The sequence below is a fragment of the Talpa occidentalis genome, unplaced genomic scaffold, assembly GCF_014898055.3.
Source record: "Talpa occidentalis isolate TD23 unplaced genomic scaffold, MPIMG_talOcc4v2.1 talOcc4.3, whole genome shotgun sequence".
Taxonomy (NCBI): domain Eukaryota; kingdom Metazoa; phylum Chordata; class Mammalia; order Eulipotyphla; family Talpidae; genus Talpa; species Talpa occidentalis.
In genome coordinates this window covers 113916044-113939960 of record NW_023603184.1, presented here as the reverse complement: position 1 = coordinate 113939960, position 23917 = coordinate 113916044, and the positions used below count along the sequence as shown (strand labels likewise).

At 34.2% G+C, this 23917-nt stretch overlaps 1 protein-coding gene across 3 annotated transcripts in view; it reads left to right on the top strand.

Moving 5' to 3' along the window:
* The window catches only part of TFPI (tissue factor pathway inhibitor), a 70909-nt gene that overhangs the window by 35475 nt on the left and 11517 nt on the right, over positions 1-23917 (top strand). For all 3 annotated transcript variants that reach the window (XM_054699913.1, XM_054699915.1, XM_054699914.1), the window contains 5 exons: positions 9682-9804; positions 14280-14477; positions 16294-16338; positions 19685-19861; positions 20486-20581. In XM_054699913.1, coding sequence (XP_054555888.1) covers positions 9696-9804; positions 14280-14477; positions 16294-16338; positions 19685-19861; positions 20486-20581 — 625 coding nt within the window. In that variant the 5' untranslated portion in view covers positions 9682-9695. The remainder of the gene's footprint in view (positions 1-9681; positions 9805-14279; positions 14478-16293; positions 16339-19684; positions 19862-20485; positions 20582-23917) is intronic.

Here is a 23917-nt window from a genome sequence, read left to right as displayed (position 1 = left end):
GGGCCTCTCTGGTGGTGCAAGGGGTTAAGACGCAACCTATGAAGCTATCCACTGCCACTGCAGCAGAGTTCGATCCCCGGCCAGGGAGCTACCTGCATGGCACAGAAGACCTCTCCCAACTCGCCCACTGCTCCCCTCAGCAGTCAATCCACCTGTTCTGTTTCCCACTCTGTTTCTGGTGAATGCTCTTATCCCCCACACCTCTGGCCTATACTCCAGTTCTTTTATGCATAAATAAATCTTTAAAAAATAATAATAAATCATTATTTATATAATGCTAACTCTTTGCACCACTAGCATTATTTTTTAAAATAAATATGGCATATATACCATATAGTCAGAACCTCATGGTAATTGATTTTTATTTTAACCTATATCAGATAAATTGTTCTGATGCCAAAATAATGCTTATAGCGATGACTCAGTGTGCCAGAAACATGGGACCCTGAGGGAAGTTGATAAAGAGATAAAGAAGGCTCTGCACTGACTTGTTGGAATTTGATACGTGTCAAACATGCAGTTACACCGCCTGAGACCTCTCTTGGGAAGCTGCCCAAACATTTGCATTCCTACAATTTATTTATTCAGAAAATACTCTTTTCCTGAGAAAAATCTGACTCTCAAACATTTCACTGAGATTATGCAAGCTCAGTAAATCTCCATGTGGGAACAATAGTAGGAAGTCTAGTAAGAAATGTTTTTGACAAATATCCATTTCCAGACCTAGTCATTGTGACTATCTGGGAATTTTCCATTGAAAATACTCCTTATAAAAAGTGAACTTCAAAATATAAAAAGAAAATAGAAAATGATTAGAATCCCTGTAGGCTTTTGGTCTTCCCACCCTGCTATTATTTTATTGTTTCCTTTCTTATGCATGATCTTTTGTATTAATGTGCTTAAATTCACCCAAAATGAGAAACAGCCAAGAAAACACAGAGGTTACAAGATAAAAACAGGCTCTAGGTTTTATTGGGGCAAAAGAGTAGCCCCCTAGGGATCAGCCAAATTGAGTGGATGAAAGTAATAAACACCAAGAGGATAACAACATTAGCCACTGCTGAGCAGAAAATTGGAAAATTGGGATTATTCTTCAAATTAATGTTTTTCTTTTCTGGTTGTCAGGTTTTGTCTCAGCTGTCTCTCTCTGACACAACATAAATAAGGAAACAGCCAAAATGAAATTTCTTTCTTTGAGGCATGGCAGAGTACTCATTGAGTTTACATATTAATAGTAAAATGGTAAGAAAAGAATATTCAAACTATGTGATAACAGAAATATAAACTTGGAAGTTTAGATTATATATATAAGCATAATGCTGCTATTAGATATTAGCATATCATGTCATATTTAAAATTTCATATTTAAAATATTAGCATATCATATCATTTTAAAATATCATATTTAAAATGATATTCCCACATTAATTTAAAGATGATAAAATAATGAGAGTGTGCCCCTGAACTATCTCATGTTAGACTATATATATCTAGAGCAGATAGACTAACTGTCCACAGTTTGTTCATGCCTTCCCGGGAATGACAGACTAGAAATCGAATGCTATAATCCCAGCCTATCATTGATCTCTTTCATTAACAATGAACATTTGTTTTTTTGAACCCTGCCATAGGTTCTCACACATATGGATATCCATTGTCATTCCATTTGAGTTGTTCTCTTTCAGTCACCAAAGTCAAATTGCCAAAATATTTCTCAAGCTCTAGTGATCTTGGATCCTTAGAAAGTTCATTTTTACAATCAGATCTGTACTGCCTCACCTTACACTTCTAATCCAGCAATTCTGGGCCCCCATATATAACCAAATTTTCTATCTATTTGACTAAATCTTTTCAAAAATTGAGGCTATTTTTTTCAATTATTTGTTCAAGCCTCAAGAGTTTGAGATTATGTTCTCAACAAAGAATCAATTCCGTGAATATTGAGTTTACATTTTAAGTATACCCAAAGTGTTGTCAAGAATTACTTATAAAAATTATTATTTATTGAATAGTCTGATTCCTTTACATTTAACTCTCACACCTTACAAATAAGTTCTAGTAAAACACATTTTCTAGAAGAGCAAATAGAGGCAGAGAGAAAATTTGTTCAAATCAATATAATTAGTAAATTGCAAAACTGGTATTTGAAGCTTTACCACTTGTACTAACTTGCTAGGGCTGCCATAACAAAGTATCATAGATTAGGTGGCTTAACAACAGAAATTTATTTTTTCATGGTTCTGGAAGCTAAAAATACAAGATCAAAGTGTCAAGTAGTGTTGATTTCTGCTGAGGTGCTATCCTGAGTGTACAGGAGAGATAATTGGTCTTTTCTCTGTGTGTATCTGTGTCCTCATCTCCTTTGTTTATAAGGACACCAGTCTTACTGGATTGGGTCACTCCAACTACCTTATTTATCCTTCATTACCTTTTCAAAGGCCTTATCACTTAATAGAATTACATTCTTGGTAAATGGTATTAAATTATTGGGCCAAAGGGGACAAAATAATTAATAAATGTTTCCTTGTTCCTTGTAGAGTAGTAAAAATGTTTAAAACTGATTAAGGTGATATTGTACAACTCTGTGAATAGTCTAACAGTTATTATTTTAAAAAATTGAATTTATCAAAATTAAAAATTTATGAACATCAAAAGTGCTTGTGTGAAAATTAAAAGGGAAGCTATAGGTTAAATTTCATTAGGTATAAAGATATGCATATTTGACAAAGAATATACCATTAATATATAAAGAAAAAAGAACTCCTACAACTTAATAATGAAAAGACAAAGAGCCTAAACAAAGAACAAGTTATTGGAATGGTTAGTGACAGAGGAACTGGTGGTGGATACTTTTTAATTATGGTGCTGACTATGGGTGTTTTGGTGGTAGGGAAACTATAGTGACCACACCTGAGGGAAGAAATCCTATATTGTGATAAAACAAACAAGGATGTAAAATTATACAACATTAAGAAAAAACTATAATAAGTAAATACGGTGCTTAAAGAATACCTTTTAGAGCAGAGGATATCTGACAAGGAGCCTGAATAACAGAAGGAAATCTGTCATTCCAGTCTCTTGTAGAGGAATGTTCCCAGGCTGGGAAATAGCAGTTTCAAAGTTCAAAACCTAGAATAAGTTTGGTTTGTTCAAGATTCAGCAGATTCAGTACTGCCAAAGGATTATAAGACAGTTTCCATAAAGTGAGTAATTGGTAGAAAGACTAATAGAAGAAGGGAAAACTGATATTTATTAGAGCCCTTTCCCTTGATGAAGATCCTGCCCCACAATGTTGATAATAAAGCAAAACATCTTTCATATCCAGCCTTATGTCTTGAATTGCCCTTGTATAGGTGTGCTTAAAGTATAATCCAGATTCCAAACTTAATATACACACCAAGTAATATTTGTATTAATTTCCCTAGCTATGTGACTAGCACAGCAATTCACTCAGGATATACTTGAAACCTCTGTCATTTATATCCTCCTTCAGAGCCTCTATCTACTGAATTACTCAATTTTATCAACTCAAAAGGTTTCTCATTCCTACCTGTCTGTCTTTGGTTGCACTGTAGCCCCTGTTCATTATTTCAACCTGATCCTCTGCAAATGCTAGCTATTAATTCCACTTACAATTTTGTGCTTTCAGCATCTTCCCACACAACTGGATTTTATTAGAGCACAAATCACATTTTGCTTTTTTAATATTTTTTCTGATGCAGAAAATCTACTGATTTTTCCTTATCTGCAATGTTATTTATTTAAGTTTGTTCCAAAAATGTTTTATGAGAAAACAGTCCCTTGTCATATTAGTTTGGCATATGCATTTACTTTAGTTTCCCAGAGGAGATACAATTGCACATTATCATAAGGATTCTAAAAGCATACTACATTTGAGAGGCTTATATAAATTTTTAATTCAGATAAAATATATTAACCTATGAACACTTTTTATGTCACAACTAGTAACATCTTGCTGAACTAGTATTCTAAGAACACACCTTGCCCTAAAAGAATAAAATAGATGGTTCAAACTAGCATTAAAGTGAATAGACATGTAAATTATACAACATAACTATAAATTATTCTACAGAGTGAGAAAAATGTGTTACTTCAAACGCATTCATTTTTAGAACTTGAAAGGAACTTAAGGGCAATCAAGCCCAAATCATGTATTTTGTGAGATAGGTACAGAAACATAAATTTATATCCAGGTTGTTTATCAGGTTGACGGCAGTACTAAGCTTATTGCCACAATTTATAAATGCTACTTTATTCACATTAAATAATTTGACATATATGTATTGTCCACTATTCTGTACCCAATATATACAAAGATGGTAACAATTAACTTGGCAATTAAAATTGCATTTTTATTTAACTCAATAGAGTATGATTTTTTTTTTTTTTTTTTTTGTGGGACCCTCGCCGGCGGCCGGGGAACGAACCGGCGCTGCAGAGGCTGGCAGGCAGCCTTGCAGCCCAGCGCTCCAAAGGATTTGTCTATATTTTAAAAACCCTCCTAGTGTTTAACTTATTATTATGCACAAGAAGTCACTAACATAACACAGTCACATAATATATATTCTTGCTTAAATAACTTCTTATGCTGAATTAGAAACATACGGGAACTTAGCAAGACACTGAAGCCAATATATCAAAAAGAGCTGCTCAACTACAGTAGAACGATTGTCACCAACAGCAGGATTTTTGAGTGATACCCTTAGTCAAAGCAAGGCAAACTGTGCAAGATAATACCGGTATTTAAAAATAAAATATTCTGGGGCCACCCTGGTGGTGCAAGGGGTTAAGATGCAACCTATGAAGCTCACCACAGCCACTATAGCACAAGTCCGATTCCCGGCCAGGCAGGTGACCCACATGGCGCAGCAGACCTCTCCTGACTTGCCTGCTGCTCCCCTCTGCAGTGTATTTGAGTCGATGTACCTGTTCTGTTCCCCACTCTGTCTCTGATGAATCCTCTTACCACCCCCCCAAAACTCTGGCCTGCACCCTGGTTCTTGTATGTATAAATAAATTAATCTTTTTTTTTTTAAAAAAAAGAACATTTAAAAATAATAAAAAAATAAAAATAAAATGTTCCATGGGATATATATAGTAGGTTGTTGAACATACCTTGATAGTAGGGTGTTGAACATGCTAGGAAGGATAAAAGAGGTTACTGGGGTGTAAGGGGATTATCTCACCTACCTGGGTAAATCCATGAGTTAATCCATGAGCTAATCCATGAGAAGAAATGAACTATTGAGTTTGCCTGGCTTTTGCTTTTGAGAAAGCCTTTGATCAAGTTTAAACATTAGCTAAAGTAAATTCTTCTGCATACTGGGTAAAGACTTCCAGTTTCCCAAGACATCTACAATTTATTATATATTAAAGTAAAACAATAGAAAAGTAGAAGAGTAAGACAAGGATGCAAAAGTTCTGGGAGAAATCATGTGAAGCCAGTTTTTACTTAAGTATATAGCTTTCACCAGAAGTTTCAGCTTTCTCCAGAATTTTCAGCATCCTCTAAAAAATCCTACTTTGTTCAAATCAATTAATTTGGAAAAAAATAAGAAAATAAAGGTTGAATAAATAGAAAAATGCTGCTAAGATGGATAGTATTTTGGATCTGAAACCAGATGTCAGTGGAATATTGGCCTAGAGCTTAATGGGAAAATGTGGAGATGTAGTCAGTGGTGAAAGAAAAGGCGCTGTGCCAGCATACAGTGGAAACAGTGAAACTGGGTCACTGTTGAAGGAAAAATATGAAGAATTTGCTGTTAGCATGAGTGTGCTGTGCAAGAAATGGCATTAATGATCACTAATTGCTGGGGAGTATAAAAGAATAATAGAAGCACAAAAATTGATTTTGGAAGAAGTTGTCACATCTTCAACATATCACCAGGTAGCAATGTATGAAGTTATGAAAATTTTCAGAGGAATCTTGTGTTAAAATATCTTAGATTTGTTTAGCACAGTTGTTTCCCACCAGAAGTCTATTTGGAAAGGATTCATTAAAAGTGAATAAATGAAAACAAACTAGTACTTTGAGGCATTGAGTCAAGTACTAAGAATCCATGGCCTACCAAACTGTTTTGCTGTTTATTAAAACTATTTCATGCTATTCTCAGGCATGAATCAAAAGTTGGGACCAGGAATCCTGGAACAGAGGTTAAGTAAAGTGACTGTCTGCCAGCGCCTATCCAACTCTTCTTAATTTTCCTGTAATTCTAAAAATGCCTATTAAAAGGGGGGTGCACTATTAAAACTTAATTAAGCTCTAGTAAAGTTCCTGTCCTGAAAGATGATTTTCCTTCGAAAGATTTCTTTAAACATTTACTCTGTGCAACCATAATTTCCTAAATACTCATTTTTTTTTTCATATTCCTATATGTCAGTTAATGTTCTGTTCAGCAAAAATCATTTTTAACATGACTTTTGTTTTCAGTATTTTACTTCATTGTGTCTACTTTTTTTTTTTTTTTTAAGATTTATTTATTTATTTATACAAGCACGGGTTATAGTCAGAAGCGTAGGAGGTTGAGAGAATTCACCTGAGCCAGAGCAGGGAACAGAACAGGCAGACTGACGAAATACACTGCTGAGGGGAGCAGCGGGCATGGCAAGAGAGGTCTGTCGCGCCATGTGGGACCCTCGCCGACGGCCTGTGATCGAACTGGCGCTACACAGGCTGCGGGCAGCTTCGCAGCCCAGCTCTTAACCACTGCGCCACCAGGGGAGGCCCCATTGTGTCTACTTTTCAAGAAAAGAGGGAGAAATTGTATTCTCTGAATTCTACAGCCACTCTAATATCATTTTATTTAAAAATAACTTAGCTTTGGGCCTCCCTGGTGGTGCAAGGGGTTAAGCACCACACTATGAAACAATCTGCAGCCTTTGCAGCACGAGTTCGATCCCTGCCCAGCCAGGGAGCAACCCACAGGGTGCCGCAGATCTCTCCTATCTTGCCCACTGCTTCCCTCAGCTGTGTATTTCGCCAATCTCCCTGTTCTGTTCCCCACTCTGTCTCTGGTGAATCCTCTCACCCCCCTGATCTCTGGCCTGTGCCCCAGCTCTTGTATGCATAAATAAATAAATCTTTAAAAAAAAAAAACTTAACTTCATTAAAAACTAATGGGTCAGATATTTTTTTCTGACAGCTTTGAAGATATTAGCCCATTGTGGGCTTTCTATTATCCCTGAATGTTACTGTGAAGTATTTTGTTCAACCTCCTTTTTAAATGCTACTCATTATATTTTAGTATTGAAGGAAGATTTGCATGCAAAATAATTATCTGACTTTCACACTAATAAAGACATAAATTTCTGAGGAACTCAGTATCCCTTTTGGCTCACATACAAAAGTACTTCTTTAACGCCTGAAAATTTTATTTTAATAGATTTTCCTTTTTTTCTTTTTGAAATATAACAATGATATGAATATGATTTTATTTTCTTTATTTCATGAAGATCGTCTTATTTATAAACTGTGTGTATACCTTCAAGGTCCACTTTCAGGTTTGTAGCTAGCACCTTCTCACTGTGCCCTTGTGTGGTAGAAGGGGTGAGCGATAACTATGGGGTCCCTTTAATAAAAAAAAATCCCATCTATGAGAGCTCTGTCCTCATGAATCTCTCTGTAAACCCTACCTCCTAGAGCTGTCATGTTTGGGGGTTAGAATGCAACATATAAATTTGGGGGGACATAAACATTAAGACCATAGTATAACCCCACCAATAAGAGGGGGCAGTTCGCATCCCCACCAGCACTAAGTACTGTCAGTTTTTATTAATTTTAGTTGTGGTATCTCAAAATATGCTCATTTGCATATTCCTGATAACTAATGATTTTGAGCATATTTTAATGTTATTGGTCATATGTATATAATCTTTTTGGAACCGCTGTTTTGTTTTTAACCCATTTTAATTGGATATTTAGTTGTAGCTCTTCATACATTTTCAATAAATAGCCTTCAGCTATATGAATTTAAATACTTTCTCACACCTTGTTTTTTAGTATCTGACCAGTGTTTACATTGATGAACAATAGTTCTTGATTTTAATGAAATCCAATGATTATTATTTCATACATGTTATTTTTGTATTCTGGTTAATAAATCTTTGGCAACCTTATCATAAACATATTCTCTTATGATTCTTCTATAAGATTTAATATTCTACCCTTCATATTTAGATATCTGAATGCCCTTGAATCATTTATTGCCAGGTAGGATAACACATGTGTTTATTACAGCCAGTTATTTAAGAAAGTACAGTGCAGCAAGGCACATGGGTTGGGGGAAGTGAATTAATTAACCAATGTGCAGCTTCAGTTCGAGTTTCAGTACTCCATTTTGTAATGTAACTTAATGATGCATTTTATTTTTTTTTTTAAGATTTATTTATTTATGCATACAAGAGCCGGGTACAGGCCAGAGATGAGGGGGTGAGAGGATTCACCAGAGACAGAGTGGGGAACAGAACAGGCAGACTGACTGAAATACACTGCTGAGGGGAGCAACAGGAGAGACAGGAGAGGTCTGCTGTGCATGTGGACTGCTCTCTGCCTGGCCAGGGATCAAGCTTGTGCTGCAGAGGCTGCGGGTTGCTTCATAGTGCAGTGCTTAACCCCTTGCGCCACCAGGGAGGCCCTAATGATGCATTTTAAAACTTAAAAGAAGATGTTACAATAACACATTATTACAATAATATATAATTAGGTCAGGTTACTTGTAAAGTATTTATATGCCCATATATATACAATTTAATTATAAGATATGTACATATGCATATACACATGCATATATATGCATGAATTCAAATAGTTCATGATATAATTTAGAAGATACATAAATGCTCCTGACTAAAAATTAAACATGTGTTAACATTTCTAAAGTGGTGTGAGAAAATTGGTTTCATGTTTCATTAGTGATTTTAATGAAGCTTAAAGCAAAATGGCATTTATTACTTTATTATTTATTGTAAGATTTCCCACACTTAATGGTGCATATTGCAGCTGTGATTCACTATGGACATATGCAGAAAATTCTCTGAATTGTCTTGATGGACTGACCTTGCATTTGTGAATGTTTATTGAGATTTCTTTTCCTTCCTGACTCTGGTAGCGTTAGTGGATGAACATGTGCCTACATTCCCTTCTTTTTCTTTCCCCCTGCTGTGTGAACATAACACATGTCCTTTCACCTTTGAATCCAAAGGAGAAAAAAAAAAATTAGATGTTTTTTTCCATTATTTTTTCAGTGTATCATTTTGAAACAGGAAATCTCACTCTCCTGCTGAAATCCGTTTCCTTTAAAGTTTAACTGTGTTGACTTATCATTTTAAGTCATATTTGTGACATTCTTTTGGGTTTTGGGGGGTTTATTTTTAGAACAGATACTTCTTTTCCCACATCATTCTTAATTTTTTGAATCTGATAATTTCCTAAGTTCAGGATAGAAGAACTAGAGTAAAGCACTGGCTGGAGTGCTAGTTATTTCTTTCTTTCTTTTTTTCTTTTTTTCTTTTTGCAGTCCTTTGTGCTGTCTCATAGAAAATCTGCCAAAGAAATTGTCTATAAAGTTTACATTTGGAGGTAGGCATAAGATTCCTATTAGCCTATTGATAATCCCACATTAGCACTTTGTTTATTAACTATATCTGGGTTCTGTATTTCAGGGATAATTTATACAATGAAGAAAGAACAGATCGTTTGGGTTTCTGTGTGTCTGCTCCTTAGCTGTGCCTCTACCCCTATTAACGCTATTCCTGAAGAAGGTGAAGGAAATACAAATATCACAGGTAAAATGTTAAAAGCATTTTTCTTTTTAATTCATCTTACTCAAAGTTCCCAGTTTTACTCTAAATATTTAACATATTATCTACACTGAGTGGGAAAATTAGTTTTTATCAAAATGACAATGTTTTCTTAAGAAATATTGTATATGCAATGTGTCCAAAAACACAAACTTCAGTCCAAAAAAAAGTGTCATGAGCAAAAATGACTTTTCTTCAGGATTAATATTAAACAGAGAAGAATCACCAGAAAATTGCAAGAGGCAAAATTCTATATAAATAACTCTGAATGTTCATGACACCCTTTGGCTGAGAAAAGTAAGGTGGGATAAAGAAAACATAGATACCTGTGTTTTCAGTCATTTTCTTCTTCTTGCCCTTATTTCCCAAATAAGAGTATCCTCAATGAGTCCAGTGGGAGAATCGAGTCACGCAGGACACCCAGATGTGAGCACTAACCCCCTGAAGTGCTGTATCTAAAGACAAAATATTAACAACAATCAGAGAAAACTCTACAGTGCTTATTATAGATTTCTTTCTTTCTTGAATTTAATGATTTTTGCTAAATTAATAAATTATTGATAGATACTTCAAGTTACTGGTAATAGTGAGAGAATATAAACAAAGTGATAGGTTCTATTTATGTCTGTTGTGAGGTACAAAGATTTCCATAAACACATACTTATTTCATATTTCTAACAACTCTTTAATTTTTTTCAGTGTTCAATGTTACCATTGACACATCTTACGTGCCTGAAATAGGAGAAGGGGCCAGGAAGGCAGTGATCAATAAAACTGAGTTCTCAAGACTCTCACAGTTTCACAGGGGTTACTGAATATAGACAGGCTATTTCAGCAGAATATAGTAAAAGACATGGTGTAGGCATGTGTAGGGCACTGCTAATGATACAAAGAAGAAGATGCTATACATCCATATGCAGTAATCTAAACTTGGCATTGGGATTTGGTTCAGTGCTACATACCCCACCACTGAGCCTGCTCCCAAGAACGAGACACCTGTGGCAGATCTGAAAATCTGTACTGGATAGACCTATACCCTGAAGTCCAGCCACCAAGAAGGCCCAGTCTAATTGGCTCCAGATGGCTAGTAGAAGTGAGAAGAAAATCTGGCTGCAGTCAACAGGGCTATTCACATCTGATCCCCTGAGCGAAAAATAAAAGCTTACTGTTATATGTCATTGAAATATATATATAACTTAAATACATGAATTTATGTTTTACATCTATATACTTCCTGAAGATGGAATGTTATTTAATAAAGTAAAAATACAAAAGATGTCAGGAGAATGAAGATTCTTTCAATCAAGGACATGACATATCCCTAAAAATTACCATAAACCTTCCATCCAACACCCCAAGATAGGTGTGAGATTAGAATCATCAGACTATGAGACACAAATGTAAGAAATCAATGATGAAACATGATTAAATATAGGCCACAATTCTATTTATCTGATTACATCAGATTAAAGTCCTGGTGCATTGTCCCTCCTGTGTTCTAGTTTAATGGTCTTAGGCAGATGCATGTCATTAACATTTGTTAAGTCTCAGCAAAGTTATCCCTGACCCACTCAGATAAGCTTAAATATCCTATTATGCATTTACACCCTGCGGGAAAGTTCTTGAATGTTTATGTAAGTCTTTAGTACCTGCTTGTCCATGAAAGTGGAAGGAATACTGCCACCTACTTTATTATCTTAGCTGCCTTGACTGAATGTTCACTATCAAAAGGTTTATGCAAAGTTAGTAATACAAACAAGACAGAATTCCATCCCCTTTGATCAGATGCCATCCAAGTGTCCAACAGAATACATTCTCCCTCTAGAGGAATGTTATGCCCAATTGTGGACCATAAGCTCACTTAAAAAATGACATTTCTAGGGCCTCCCCTGGTGGCGCAGTGGTTGAGAGCTGGGCTGCGAAGCTGCCCGCAGCTTCTGCAGCGCTGGTTCGATCCCCTCCCCACCAGTGAGGGTCCCACATGGCACGACAGACCTCTCCTGCCACGCCCGCTGCTCCCCTCAGCAGTGTATTTCGTCGGTCTGACTATTCTGTTCCCCACTCTGGCTCTGGTGAATTCTCTCACCCTCCCGTGCTTCTGACTGAACCCAGTGCTTGTATAAATAAATTTTAAAAAAAGAAAAAAAAATGACATTTCTAATAAGGGTTTCATGTAAGAAATAAATTAAGGTTGAACAGTCAAGAGAAATAAAATCTAACAAAAAAGTTAGCTAATAAAAGTTAATTCTTAGCATTTTCTTCAGAAACTTGGTGCAAAATCATGTACTTTCATAATTTGAAAACTTTTTTAGTTTTAGAAAATGAATTTTAGAAAAAAATATTTGAGTGGAAATTATAAAAATGAGTCTATGTGCTTCACATAAATGCCATTTAGGCATCTCAGTCAAAGTCTGTAACCATATTACTTAGTTATTAAGAATATGTGAGATATCTAGTGTGAAACTACATAGGGGTTAATGCTGAAGCTCTGAAGGGGTGAACTGAACAGAGCAATTAAATTTGACAGTTCTATTTTATAATTTGTAAAATAGTGATAATAATGTCTAACTCAGAGAGCAGTTGTGATTATTAAATAACTCAATCACCAAATGTGCAGTGCATAGTATTACTGGGAAAATATTACTTATTATTACAACTAAGCAGCTACTAAGGGACACTATCTTCAATTTTTGTGGTGCACTGACACCACCTGGTGTTACAATTACTACATAGCAGGTTGAACCTGCTTTCCTTCTTGTTACAGAAAATGTAAAATAATTAGCATGTTGAAAAAGACTACCAAATATATTAAATAAGAAAAGTGGCAGAACCCTAAATGAAAAAGAATTTGTTATAAACTATTTTTTAAGAAAAAGTTTTTCTGAACATAACCATTAACCTAGGTGAAGCTCCCTGTTCTGTAGGAGATCTGTATTAAAGGTGCCTATCTGAAGGACTGTTTTCATTACTTGTTTCTAAAATTCTACAGTAACAATGACTTAGGAGTCAGGACCATCATATGAGAAGTGCTCTAGGATAATTTCACCAGTTCAAAATATCTAGTAGATAATTAAAATGAAAAGTAAATGAGATTAAATTTATATATTATCAAGAGCTAGTAATTCAATCTGATAAATTTATTTACATGTATGTTATAGAAGTTATTTGTTTTTAGGGAAATTATATGTTTGATATAACAATTATTTTTTAAATAAAAATCATATTGTTAAATACCCAAATATATTTTATCAGTGGAAATTTCTCTGGGGAAAGTTGAAACAAAAATGTATGGGTGCATAAAATTCAATGCTAGTTAAAGATTTGACGAGTATAACATCTGCCTACTTAGCCAATTCATGAAAACTTGTTTGGCCTCAAAAGGTGCACTGACATTTGTAGGGAAAGGTTCATATATCATAAATCTTTTTCTACATTATTTACCTTTTCATATGTTAGGCCTCAAATTTTACTGTTCTATCATTTCTATCAATCGATTAATTTCACTTGAAAACATAGTCAATTTAATTATCAATTAATATATTTTGTATATTAAAACTGAGGTCTTTTTAATTAAAAGTTGCAATATTGGTTGAAATAAAACTCACATGTCCATATTGTCAAATGAATCAAAAAGCATAATAATACCAACTTATTATAGAAAGTTGTATGTTTAAACCTTTAAGATTGCATGGGCTACTTTTCATTTTATGACTCTCATAGAAAATAAAAAATAATGTTCCAATTACATTATTATAAAGAGCTCTAACATTATTAAATATGGCTAGTACTTGACAATAATTCAGTACAGATCATTAGGATAACAAAATATCAATAGTAGAAGAACTTGATAAAATTACCAAAGCTGGCTTTTATGGTGGACATATTTTTCAAAATTTCACATAAGTTTTGAAATTAAGGGTAACTTAATACTGATTTGTTTTGATGATTGCATACCCACAAACATCCTTTTTCTCATGTTTTAAAAATATTCCATGTAACATTATTAAAGTGACATCTGTTCATTTTTCTTTTATCAAAATAAATTATTTTATGGTATATTCAGACACTTCTTTTAAAGATACTTACACTTACCAGTTTTAATAAAACACTACTGTCCTCTAAAGAGCAATTTGGCTTAGGTTATTATAAGATTTCAACAGTCCAGAAAAATCATTCTAAGCTTCCCAGTGATAGTTGATTAGTAGAAATTATTAAGTCAACTATCAAATTATCAAAGTAATCAACTATTAAAGTTTTGTTGATAAGACCTTTTTCATTTGGTGAGTTTATTAACTTTACCTTTGATAACTGTGAATACATTTTCAGATTCCTTATAGCCTTTTGGTGGTTGTTGTATTCACCTCAGAATTTGGACATATTTGAAAAGGAAATGAACAGGAAAAAAGAACATAATTGTTGTGTTGATACAGGACTTTATGTCTTTTATTTTTACCTTGTAGATGCTGAGTTGCCACCACTGAAACTTGCACATTCATTTTGTGCAATGAAAGCAGATGATGGCCCATGCAAAGCAATGATGAAGAGATTTTTTTTTAACATTCATACTCAGCAGTGTGAAGAATTTATATATGGGGGGTGTGAAGGAAATCAGAATCGATTTGTAAGTCTGGAAGAGTGCAAACAAACATGTACAAGAGGTAGGTTTGGGGAGGCACATCACCCATAAGCCTTTAGGATTATTAAATCTAATCATAAAATTTAAAAATTTAGGAAAAATAAGTTAAAACGATTTTACATGTGGCAACATGGATGGAGTTGGAAGGGATTTGCTAAATGAAGTAAGCTAGACGGAGAAAAATAAATTCCAGATGGTGTCACTTATATGTGGAATATAGAGAACCCCACACATAGGATCAAACATAGACAAATTATAATATCAATCCTTAAAAACTGACCATGGATCTAAGACATACAAGCAGGGAAGGAGAGGTGGGGGGCATGAAAATAGGGGGCTGGGGAAGTGCATAACTATGGTCTTTCCGTGTTTTGGTACTGGGAGAGCTATGATGACCACATCTAAAAGGACAAATTCTATATTGTCAAAATGTTAGCAAAAATGTGTAATTTAATGAAAATTGAATTTTAATATTCCACAAAATTTTTTTTCACATTTCCAGCATACATACATATTAAACTATTTTTCATTTTTATATTGGTCAGTATAAAATATTTTAAGCCCCACTTATTGACCTATACTTTTCTCCATAATACAGATGGACAAAACCTTTACATTCATAGAGCAGGTAGTATATCTGCAATAATCTGAGTGGCATTCAACTATGAGTGAGTGGTTAATCACATTGACTTAGTCTTCCCTTTATCAATACAACAATCTCATAGCTCTCCCAGTCCAGATAACAGAACTGAGAATTCACTTTGAGGTTGCTGAGGCTCTCAACAGCTACCAAATAGAAAATTTTAAGTTTAATGCAGCTTAAGTTTAAGTTTAATGCAGCTTATATAAGAAAGTTAAGTCACTGTCTTTCAAACCTTGGAGTCCTATAGAAGAAAAATATCATCCTGCTGGTCCACTTCAGAACCCAATTTTTCCTTTTGTATTTCTACTGAATTATTAAATTTAAAAGCACATCATACTATATTTCTACTAAACTTTGTTGAATGTTTTTATTCTGCTTTAAAGCTATGAAAATATATATTTTTGCAAATTTTACAAATTATAATATTGTATGTTCTTTTTTCTCACTAGTATAAAGTTACTGCTACTCATCTTACTGGTATAAATTTACTACTATACATATAAATAATTACTGGTAAAAATTTTGAATGTTTTTATCTGCATGATTCTTATAAATTGTGAACTACTAGAGGGAATCCTAATTTATCCAGTTTCTCATCCCAAATTTCCCCATAGCATGTTCTTAAAACTAGTTGAATTGAATTATAATATAATACCATAGAAATGGCATCTTTAGTTAGTAACAGTAGGTGTCTTGTTTTTTCAAAGCAGACAGCTCTGCATTCTCATTCTGATACAAAATAGTTTTTACAAACTTTGGCATCCTGATGCTATTGGCCTGTGGGAAAATCTCAATGTGGTAGAGAGACTGCCTTCTTCTGCAGCACTGAGATGGCAGGTTGTGTGCTCTGAGTTGACAGAAAAGAATTGATGGAATATATTTCTTTGATTTCAGAGTACTTATTCTCTTCTTTCTATAGATGTTCTTAGAAATGTTATTAATACAGATTAGACAGTTCAGTGGTCCCCATACAATTGCACCCCCCCTTATTTTGGGATAGTCTGGTCATTTTGCTGCTTCTCTCCATTCTGGATCAAGTACCCTTTTGTGTTAGTCATCAGTCAGTTGAGTCACTTGGTTATCGAGTCTGTTTGCCTAATTCTTCATAATCAAAAGAAGAAAAGTAATTAATGACCTAATTATTTCAATTCATTATAAATTGTGGTAATTGATATTCATATATTGTTTCTTGCAGATAATCCAAAGAAGGTTATATTGACAAAGACAACACTGCAAAAAGGTGAACATTCATTGTGTGCTATTTAAACTTATGTAAGGAAATTCAGTTTAGATGTTGCTTGTCCTAGTCTAGATCACTAGATTATCTTATTTTAGATCACTAATCCCTTCATAATCTCAGCACTTCATCAGTTTGGCCAGATTCATCCAACTAAAACCAATCTATAATTGGTTGGCTGGTTTTTCTGCAGATTTGACTAAAAATATCAATTTGAAGTTAACTTGATGTGCTTCCTAACATCAGAACTTAATCAAGACAATGGACAATTCAATTCTGAAAGAAAGTTTGGTCTAAGACAATTAATTGCTAAGTAAAGTCTATGACATATGGGAGGTTGGCATGTAGTTTAAGGTCTTTGTTCTGTGCACTCAGTTTTAACTGAGCATCAATTCAGAGCAAGAAATGTATATGCCCACTCAAAAAGAATGCTACTTTATTTACTGGGAAATATCAGGCATGAATTTCTTAATTTGTAACGGTAAGTATTTTTAACTGTAGACCTACACAGAATTATTTTGTAAAAGTGTACAATTTCAACTTTATCCTCAAAATAATTTTATCCATGAAATAATTTTATGTCCTAAAATGGTGTCTCATATAAAAATAACAACTTCCATTTGTACAGTTTCTTAATTATACTTTCAGTCTAATTAGTTACTCTTTCCTTTCTGTACATGTAATATTTCTACCCATTCCTTTTAGTTAAATATAAAATTCATATATCCTGTTATAATGATTTAACATTTCATAAGTACTTCTTCATACCAAAATAAATAAAATTACAATAATTATACATATTTCTTCTTTCTATTATATAAATTATTATAAAATTTAAAGAATTTTCTTTTCCTTGTCACATATTGAAAACATAACCATACATTGTTGCTATGGGAATAACGGCAACATTCATCTTGAGAAAACAAGGGATAAAGGTCTCCCTGGTGGCACAGTGGATTGAGCACAGCGCTGTGAAGCTGTTAGCAGCCTTTGCAGTGTGCGTTCGATTCCCGGCCGGCCAGGGAGAAACCCACATGGCAGGGCAGGCCTCTCCTGCCTCACTCACTGCTCCCCTCAGCAGCGTCCTAGGTCCGTCTGCCTGTTCTGTTCCCTGCTCTGTCTCTGGTGAATTCTCTCACCCTCCCGCGCCTCTGACCTGTACCTCAGTTCTTATATAAATAAATAAATCTTAAAAAAAAAAAGACAACAAGGGATAACAAACAAAATAAATTTCAAATTGGTACTTTAATAAGTTGCAAAAAATAGGTATTTACGATGGAATATTTTATTAATAAAATAATTTTTCATAAGAGATTGGGTTTTCTGCAACTGTTGCAGAAATCATTAACTTTTTTCTTTATTTTTTATTTTATTTTATATATATTTTTACATAATTTTTCATTTTTGTACAATGTATGCATTTTCTTTTTTAAATATTTTATTTTATATAATTCTTCCATCATTTTTCCACAATGTATGCATTTTCATTTTGGTAATATTCCCCATACAATTGCACCCCCCCTTATTTTGATGCAAGTCCTTCCTCTCCCCACCTCTCCCCGCCCCTCCCGCCCCGTAGTGTGTCTCTAATTTATAGTTGCTTGTTGATTTTGATTTTTACTTTGTATTAATTAGTCTTTTTCCTGGTCTCTTATTTAGGTTTTCTAAATTCCTGCTATGAGTGACACCATCCAGTATTTCAGTATTTTTCTTTTTCTTTCTGACTTATTTCGCTGAGCATGATCCCTTCTAGCTCCATCCATGTTGCTGCAAACTGCATGTGTTTATCTTTTTTGATTGCTGAATAATATTCCATTGTGTATAATATGTACCACATCTTCTTGATTCAGTCATCTATTTTTGGACATTTAGGTTGTTTCCAAAGCTTAGCTATTGTAAATAGAGCTGCTATAAACATAGGGATGCAGGTTCCCTTCGGAATTAATGTTTCTGTGTCATTTGGGTAAATACCTAGGAGTGGAATTGCTGGATCATATGGAAGCTCTATCCTGCTATTTTTATAATAAAACACTGGTGAGTATTGCTTCTCTGAGAATGAAGAGCAAGTTGCTTTAAGATATAAAAAGAACTGCAGTTCATTTTTCCCACCATGGTGACATAGTTGCAGAGGGGGAAATGCGGGAATTGTAGTTTGCCCTAAAAAATTTCCAGTATGTTTCACAATTATATTTTCAAAATAAATTCAACTCTCCTTTTTATAGAGACGCTAACCTGTAGAGGAAGCTTGTAACGTAAGTCATGGTGGCACAACTTTTATGACAGCTGTGTTTAGCTTGGTTTGGAGAACTATCAAAGAATGGGTATTCGACTTTTACAAAAGCCTCTTCAATCCCTGAACATGGAGTCATTCCAATGCCTGAGATTTCTGCTTCTGCACTGCTGGAGTCATTCCAATGCCTGAGATTTCTGCTTCTGCACTGCTGGAGTCATTCCAATGCCTGAGATTTCTTCTCTCATACATAGCACAGACACTAATTCCAACATAAGACTTCAGGAAATTCTAAGAATAGCCACAAAAGCATTCATATTCCTCAAAGCTGCTTCTCCAATTTTTCTAATTGAAACCATTCTTAAAGAAACAACTCATTATACTCCTTTTCCTAATGATACCCCACACTTAAAAAGTATGAAATATTCATAGATCTTCCCTATATGTCAATGCACATATGCTTAAACTATGTAAACCAAAATTTTGCCATAACATTTTATACTTCCCAACTAGTGGCAAAATAGCCTCATAGATTTTATTTTCTTTCTTTTTTTTAAAAGATTTATTTATTTTTACACAAGAACAGGGGTATAGGCTAGATGTATGGGAGGGTGAGAGGATTCACCAGAGACAGAATGGGGAACAGAACAGGCAGACCAATGAAATACACTGCTGAGGGAAGCAGAGGGCAAGACAGGAGAGGTCTGCTTCGCCATGTGGGATTCTCGCCAGCCGGCTGGCAGGGATCACACCCGTGCTGCAGAGGCTGCGGACAGCTTCACAATGCAGCACTCAACTGCCTGTGCCACCAGGGAGGCCCAGATTTTGTTTTCTTAATTCATAAAATGGTTGATAGTTAATTCCCTATTAATTTACTATGAGAAATTTAGAACTTGAAATTCCAATAGCAAAAATGTGTGACAATAGGTGCATATTCCTTATCCTAAATGTTATAGAAGATGGTTTTAATATTGTATAGTCACGGACAGTTACATTTTAATCTCTTTAAATTTTCAAATTTACTCCTTAAATAGTTTCTAATTATTTATACCTTTAATTAAAATAATTAAATTGTTCACAAAAATAAATATTGTTTTCTAACATTTTTATAATTGCTAGAAAAGCCAGATTTCTGCTATTTGGAAGAAGATCCTGGAATCTGCAGAGGTTATATTACTAGGTATTTTTATAACAATCAGTCAAAGCAGTGTGAAAGTTTCAAGTATGGTGGGTGCCTTGGCAACGAAAACAACTTTGAATTACTGGAAGACTGCAAGAACACCTGTGAGGATACATGTAAGTTTAATTCTCATCACATTTTTCTTCATTTATATGAATCTTAAAAAAATAAGGCTCTTAAGAGATATTCAGACTTACCTAGATTCTGCTTCAGCTGCAGAAATAAAAATACATTTTTATTCACTAAATCTTATAGAAATTAGCCACTAAGTAAAAATTAGATAAAACAACATAGTCCAAATAACTATAGAATTACTTCCATAGACCTGATGTTGATTTTTCAAGTTATATAGTTTTCCTTCCCTAGAATATGTAATTTAGGCACAAGATTAAGATTGCTTAAATTCCTTAGGTTTATAACAATTTGAGGGCAAATAGTTCTTTGGAACCTATAATCTAAATTTTATCAGCCATAAAATTTTTCAACACAGTGACATAAACATTCACTATTACACTTTTTCTGACAAAGAATGACTAAGTTACTCATGAAAATATAGATATTGATATAAATACACATATATTGATTCACCATTGACAAATTTAACAAGTGTGAATTTGTTAAATTTAATAAAATGTCAATATAATTTATAGAAATCTACTTTTCTTTACACAACTGTCATGCTTTGCTGTATAATTATAAGCTTAGAATGTCTCCTATTTTAATTGGCTGTTTTTCTCCAGTGAATGTTTTCCCGGTGGATGATTACAGAACCCAGGTTAATTCTGTGCATAATGACTCTGTGAGTCCCCAGCCTACCAAGGTCCCCAGCTTTTTGGGTAAGAATCTCATTTTTTATTACTGCCAGAAAAAAAAATCATCATGGCGACAATATAAGTAAAATGCATATCAGAACTATACTTTTAAAAATTATACATGTTTTGTTTCTTAATAGGTTGTATAAATATTAAAATCCAGAAAATCTAAGGTCTCTAAATCCATAAAAGTGAAAATTTTACTAATCTATTTAAAGTATGCTTTGAAGTAGGCTTTTTATTTTTTAAAGATTTATTTATTTTATGCACGCTAGAATTGGGGTAGAGTCCAGAAGTGTGGGGGTGGCGGGGGGAAGGGATTCACCAGAGACAGAGTAGGGAACAGAACAGGCGGATTGATTGAAATACACTGCTGAAGGGAGCAGTGGGAGAGACAGGAGAGGTCTGCTGAGCCATGTAGGTTAGCTCCCTGATCAGCTGAGGATAGAACTCCTGCAGTGCTGCAGTGGCTGTGGATAGCTCCATAGTGCTAAAACTTAACCCCTTGCACCACCAGGGAGGCCCCTGAAGTAGGCTTTTGATGACATATCACATGAATACTTTCATAGGACATTTAATTCTATACAAAAAACACCATATAACATAATGCTAGGAATTATCAGCCTCAATGTCTGATGGTAAATCATTTTAATGGTGGTACCATGTAAATAAAAGGCAGTCTTAAATAGACTTAAAGTGAGCAAGGCATTGGGTAGTTTCTCTGGTCTTAGTCACAGGGCAGATTAGGAATTTGTAAAATAAAAACCATTCCCAAATGTCACGTCACTTTTCAAAGGAATTCTATTTTGAACTTCTACAGAATTGTCTTCTGGGCTTTACCCTGCCAATATATCTATCAAATTTAAACAAACATACAGAAAATTGTCTACAGAAAATGCAGAACTTGGGAAATACTTGTGAAAATACAAGAAACATAACTAGAAACGACAGCTATCTGGACAGTTAGAAACAATCCAAAGCAACTGAAACCTAACAGGATAAATGTAAGGTACTACCTAAATTTAAAAAATCCACAGCTCACTTGAGGACTGGAGATTTTGCTTAGAAGCAGACCCTGTGAAAGTGTTAAGTGTAAACTTGGCATGAGTTGAAAGAGTCCTTTGGCTATTAAAATCACAACTTGAGGACACAAAGAGACACAGTGTTTGGGTCAGAGATACTCTTATCTGGCCATATAGCACAATTTGGTGGGTTTCAGAATCAGAATACCTTTAAGATCTCTCTTCACAGCCAACAAATAAAAGCAAGCAAGTAGACAGAAGGTAAAAAGGTAAAAACCTCCGCCTGATATAAAGCACTGCAAATGTTACCTGTGACTTCACTAGAGTGAGGGATGTAAATATCCGGCTTAGTGTCACATAGACAGATCAGGTCTGTAGGATTTGCTTCAGCCCTGAGCACCATACTTTAGAAGTGATAAGACTAGGAAGATTCGTAGAAGAATGTAAACTATAAGAAGACATGAGGTCTAAAGGGGAACATTATATATGCTACCACTACTTGTAACATGATCCCATAGAAGGAGAATTAAGTTTCCTCCTATATGCACCATCCTTAGTTCTCTCCATTTCAATCTCTGACTTCCACGCTCTGCTTTATCTCCCTCAAACAGCCTAAGAATGAGGAGTAATGCATGACAGTAAATATTTTTCTTTGTCAAATGCTTACTTTTGGTGTAAGATTTTTAAAAACAAATGGATGTCCCCAGGGATTAAATTAGCTAAAGTGCAAGCATCCTCAGCAGTGTTCCATTAGACTTTCAGATGTCACAAAGGGCATGCAAAGTTTCCCCTATATTTGGAAAATATGGTATTTTCAGTTACTTAGATTTACAGTTAGAACAGTGAATACAATGTCAGGTGAATCTGAGTCAAAATTTAAAGCACTACTTTGTTTATAATAATGTTGATAAGTATCTCTGGAGTTCTAATTTATATATGTAAAATTAATTTCATTGCTTTCTTTCTTTGTGTCTTTCTAGCCCTGTGTCTTTCAATGACAATTTGTTTTACCGGATTAAATATCACATGTGGAAAAGCATGCTAATCATATTGTTGTGAAATATGTAAACGGTTAGAGTGACAAATTTATTAGTGGTTTGAAAGAAACATGTAATATCTACAAATAAAAGAAATATACGAAATCAGTTTTCATATGTTTCGGTATTTTTGGTTTGGTTTACTTTACCAATTCAAAGAGAGATCTTCAATCACTTATCTCTTTAAAATGAAATATAAAATTCATGATTTTTGTCAGGTACTCTACCAAAATAGAAAAGAGAAATAAAATAAGTGAGAAAGTAAAAGAATTTTAAATACTATATAATCCTAAGAGTTTACACAGTTGCTCACTAAAAACTGTAATAAACTAGTGGTTATAAGAGTAAATTACTAACTTAGGAAGAAGTAAGTTTCAAAACACGAATTTAAAACAAAAACAATGTTATAAGGTTTTATATTTTAAATAATAGATATTTAAAGGAAAACTCTTTCACAGCAAGTGCATTTAAAGCTAAGGCTAATGGTCCTCATTTTCCTATAAAACTATTTTATTTTGTACTTCACATATCTGCTTCCAAATCTAATTTCTTATAGCTAAATTGACTCCTTTTATCCTTTTTTAGGAGCATAATATATTCCTTTATTTTTCTTCTGTTTTAACCTTCCTAAATTTATGTTATATTCCTAAACGTTACAACAACTACTGTGAGACGTTTGATATGAAGAGGGGATTAATACACAGGGTGACAATGAAGCTCTGCCTTCATCTCCTAAACCTACATGGTCCCTGGTCTGCCCCTCCAAGATGCAGGAGGTGGGGATGCAGCTGTCATTCTCTGTTACCTAAGACCTAGATGATCCCTTCTTCATTCCATACAAGTGGCAGAGAGCATAGGAAGGCAACTGTGCCCCAATCCTTGTGAATCCTAGATCATCCCTTCCCAGCTCCATCAAAGGCATTTGCCGAGGTCTACAAAGACTCTTGACATTACAGCCCAAAAGTAATTACATCTGTTAAGTGTAATTATGGTAATATGTCCTATTCTAATTTAAGAAAATATAGTTCTATGTTTATGTAAAACATTGTTGTTTAAGGTGTTAGCCAAAGATTTGGTTTATTTTTACCAATTCAAATAGAGATCTTCAATCACTTATCTCTAAAATGAAATATAAAATTCATGATTTTTGGCAGGCACTCTATCAAAATATATGAATGTGTAAATATAATTTACACATTTGCAAATGTGCAAATATAATTTTATGCATAAAATAAAAAATTGAAATTGAAAAATGCATAAATATAATTTTAATGTTTCTTTTCATAATGATACTGGAGAAG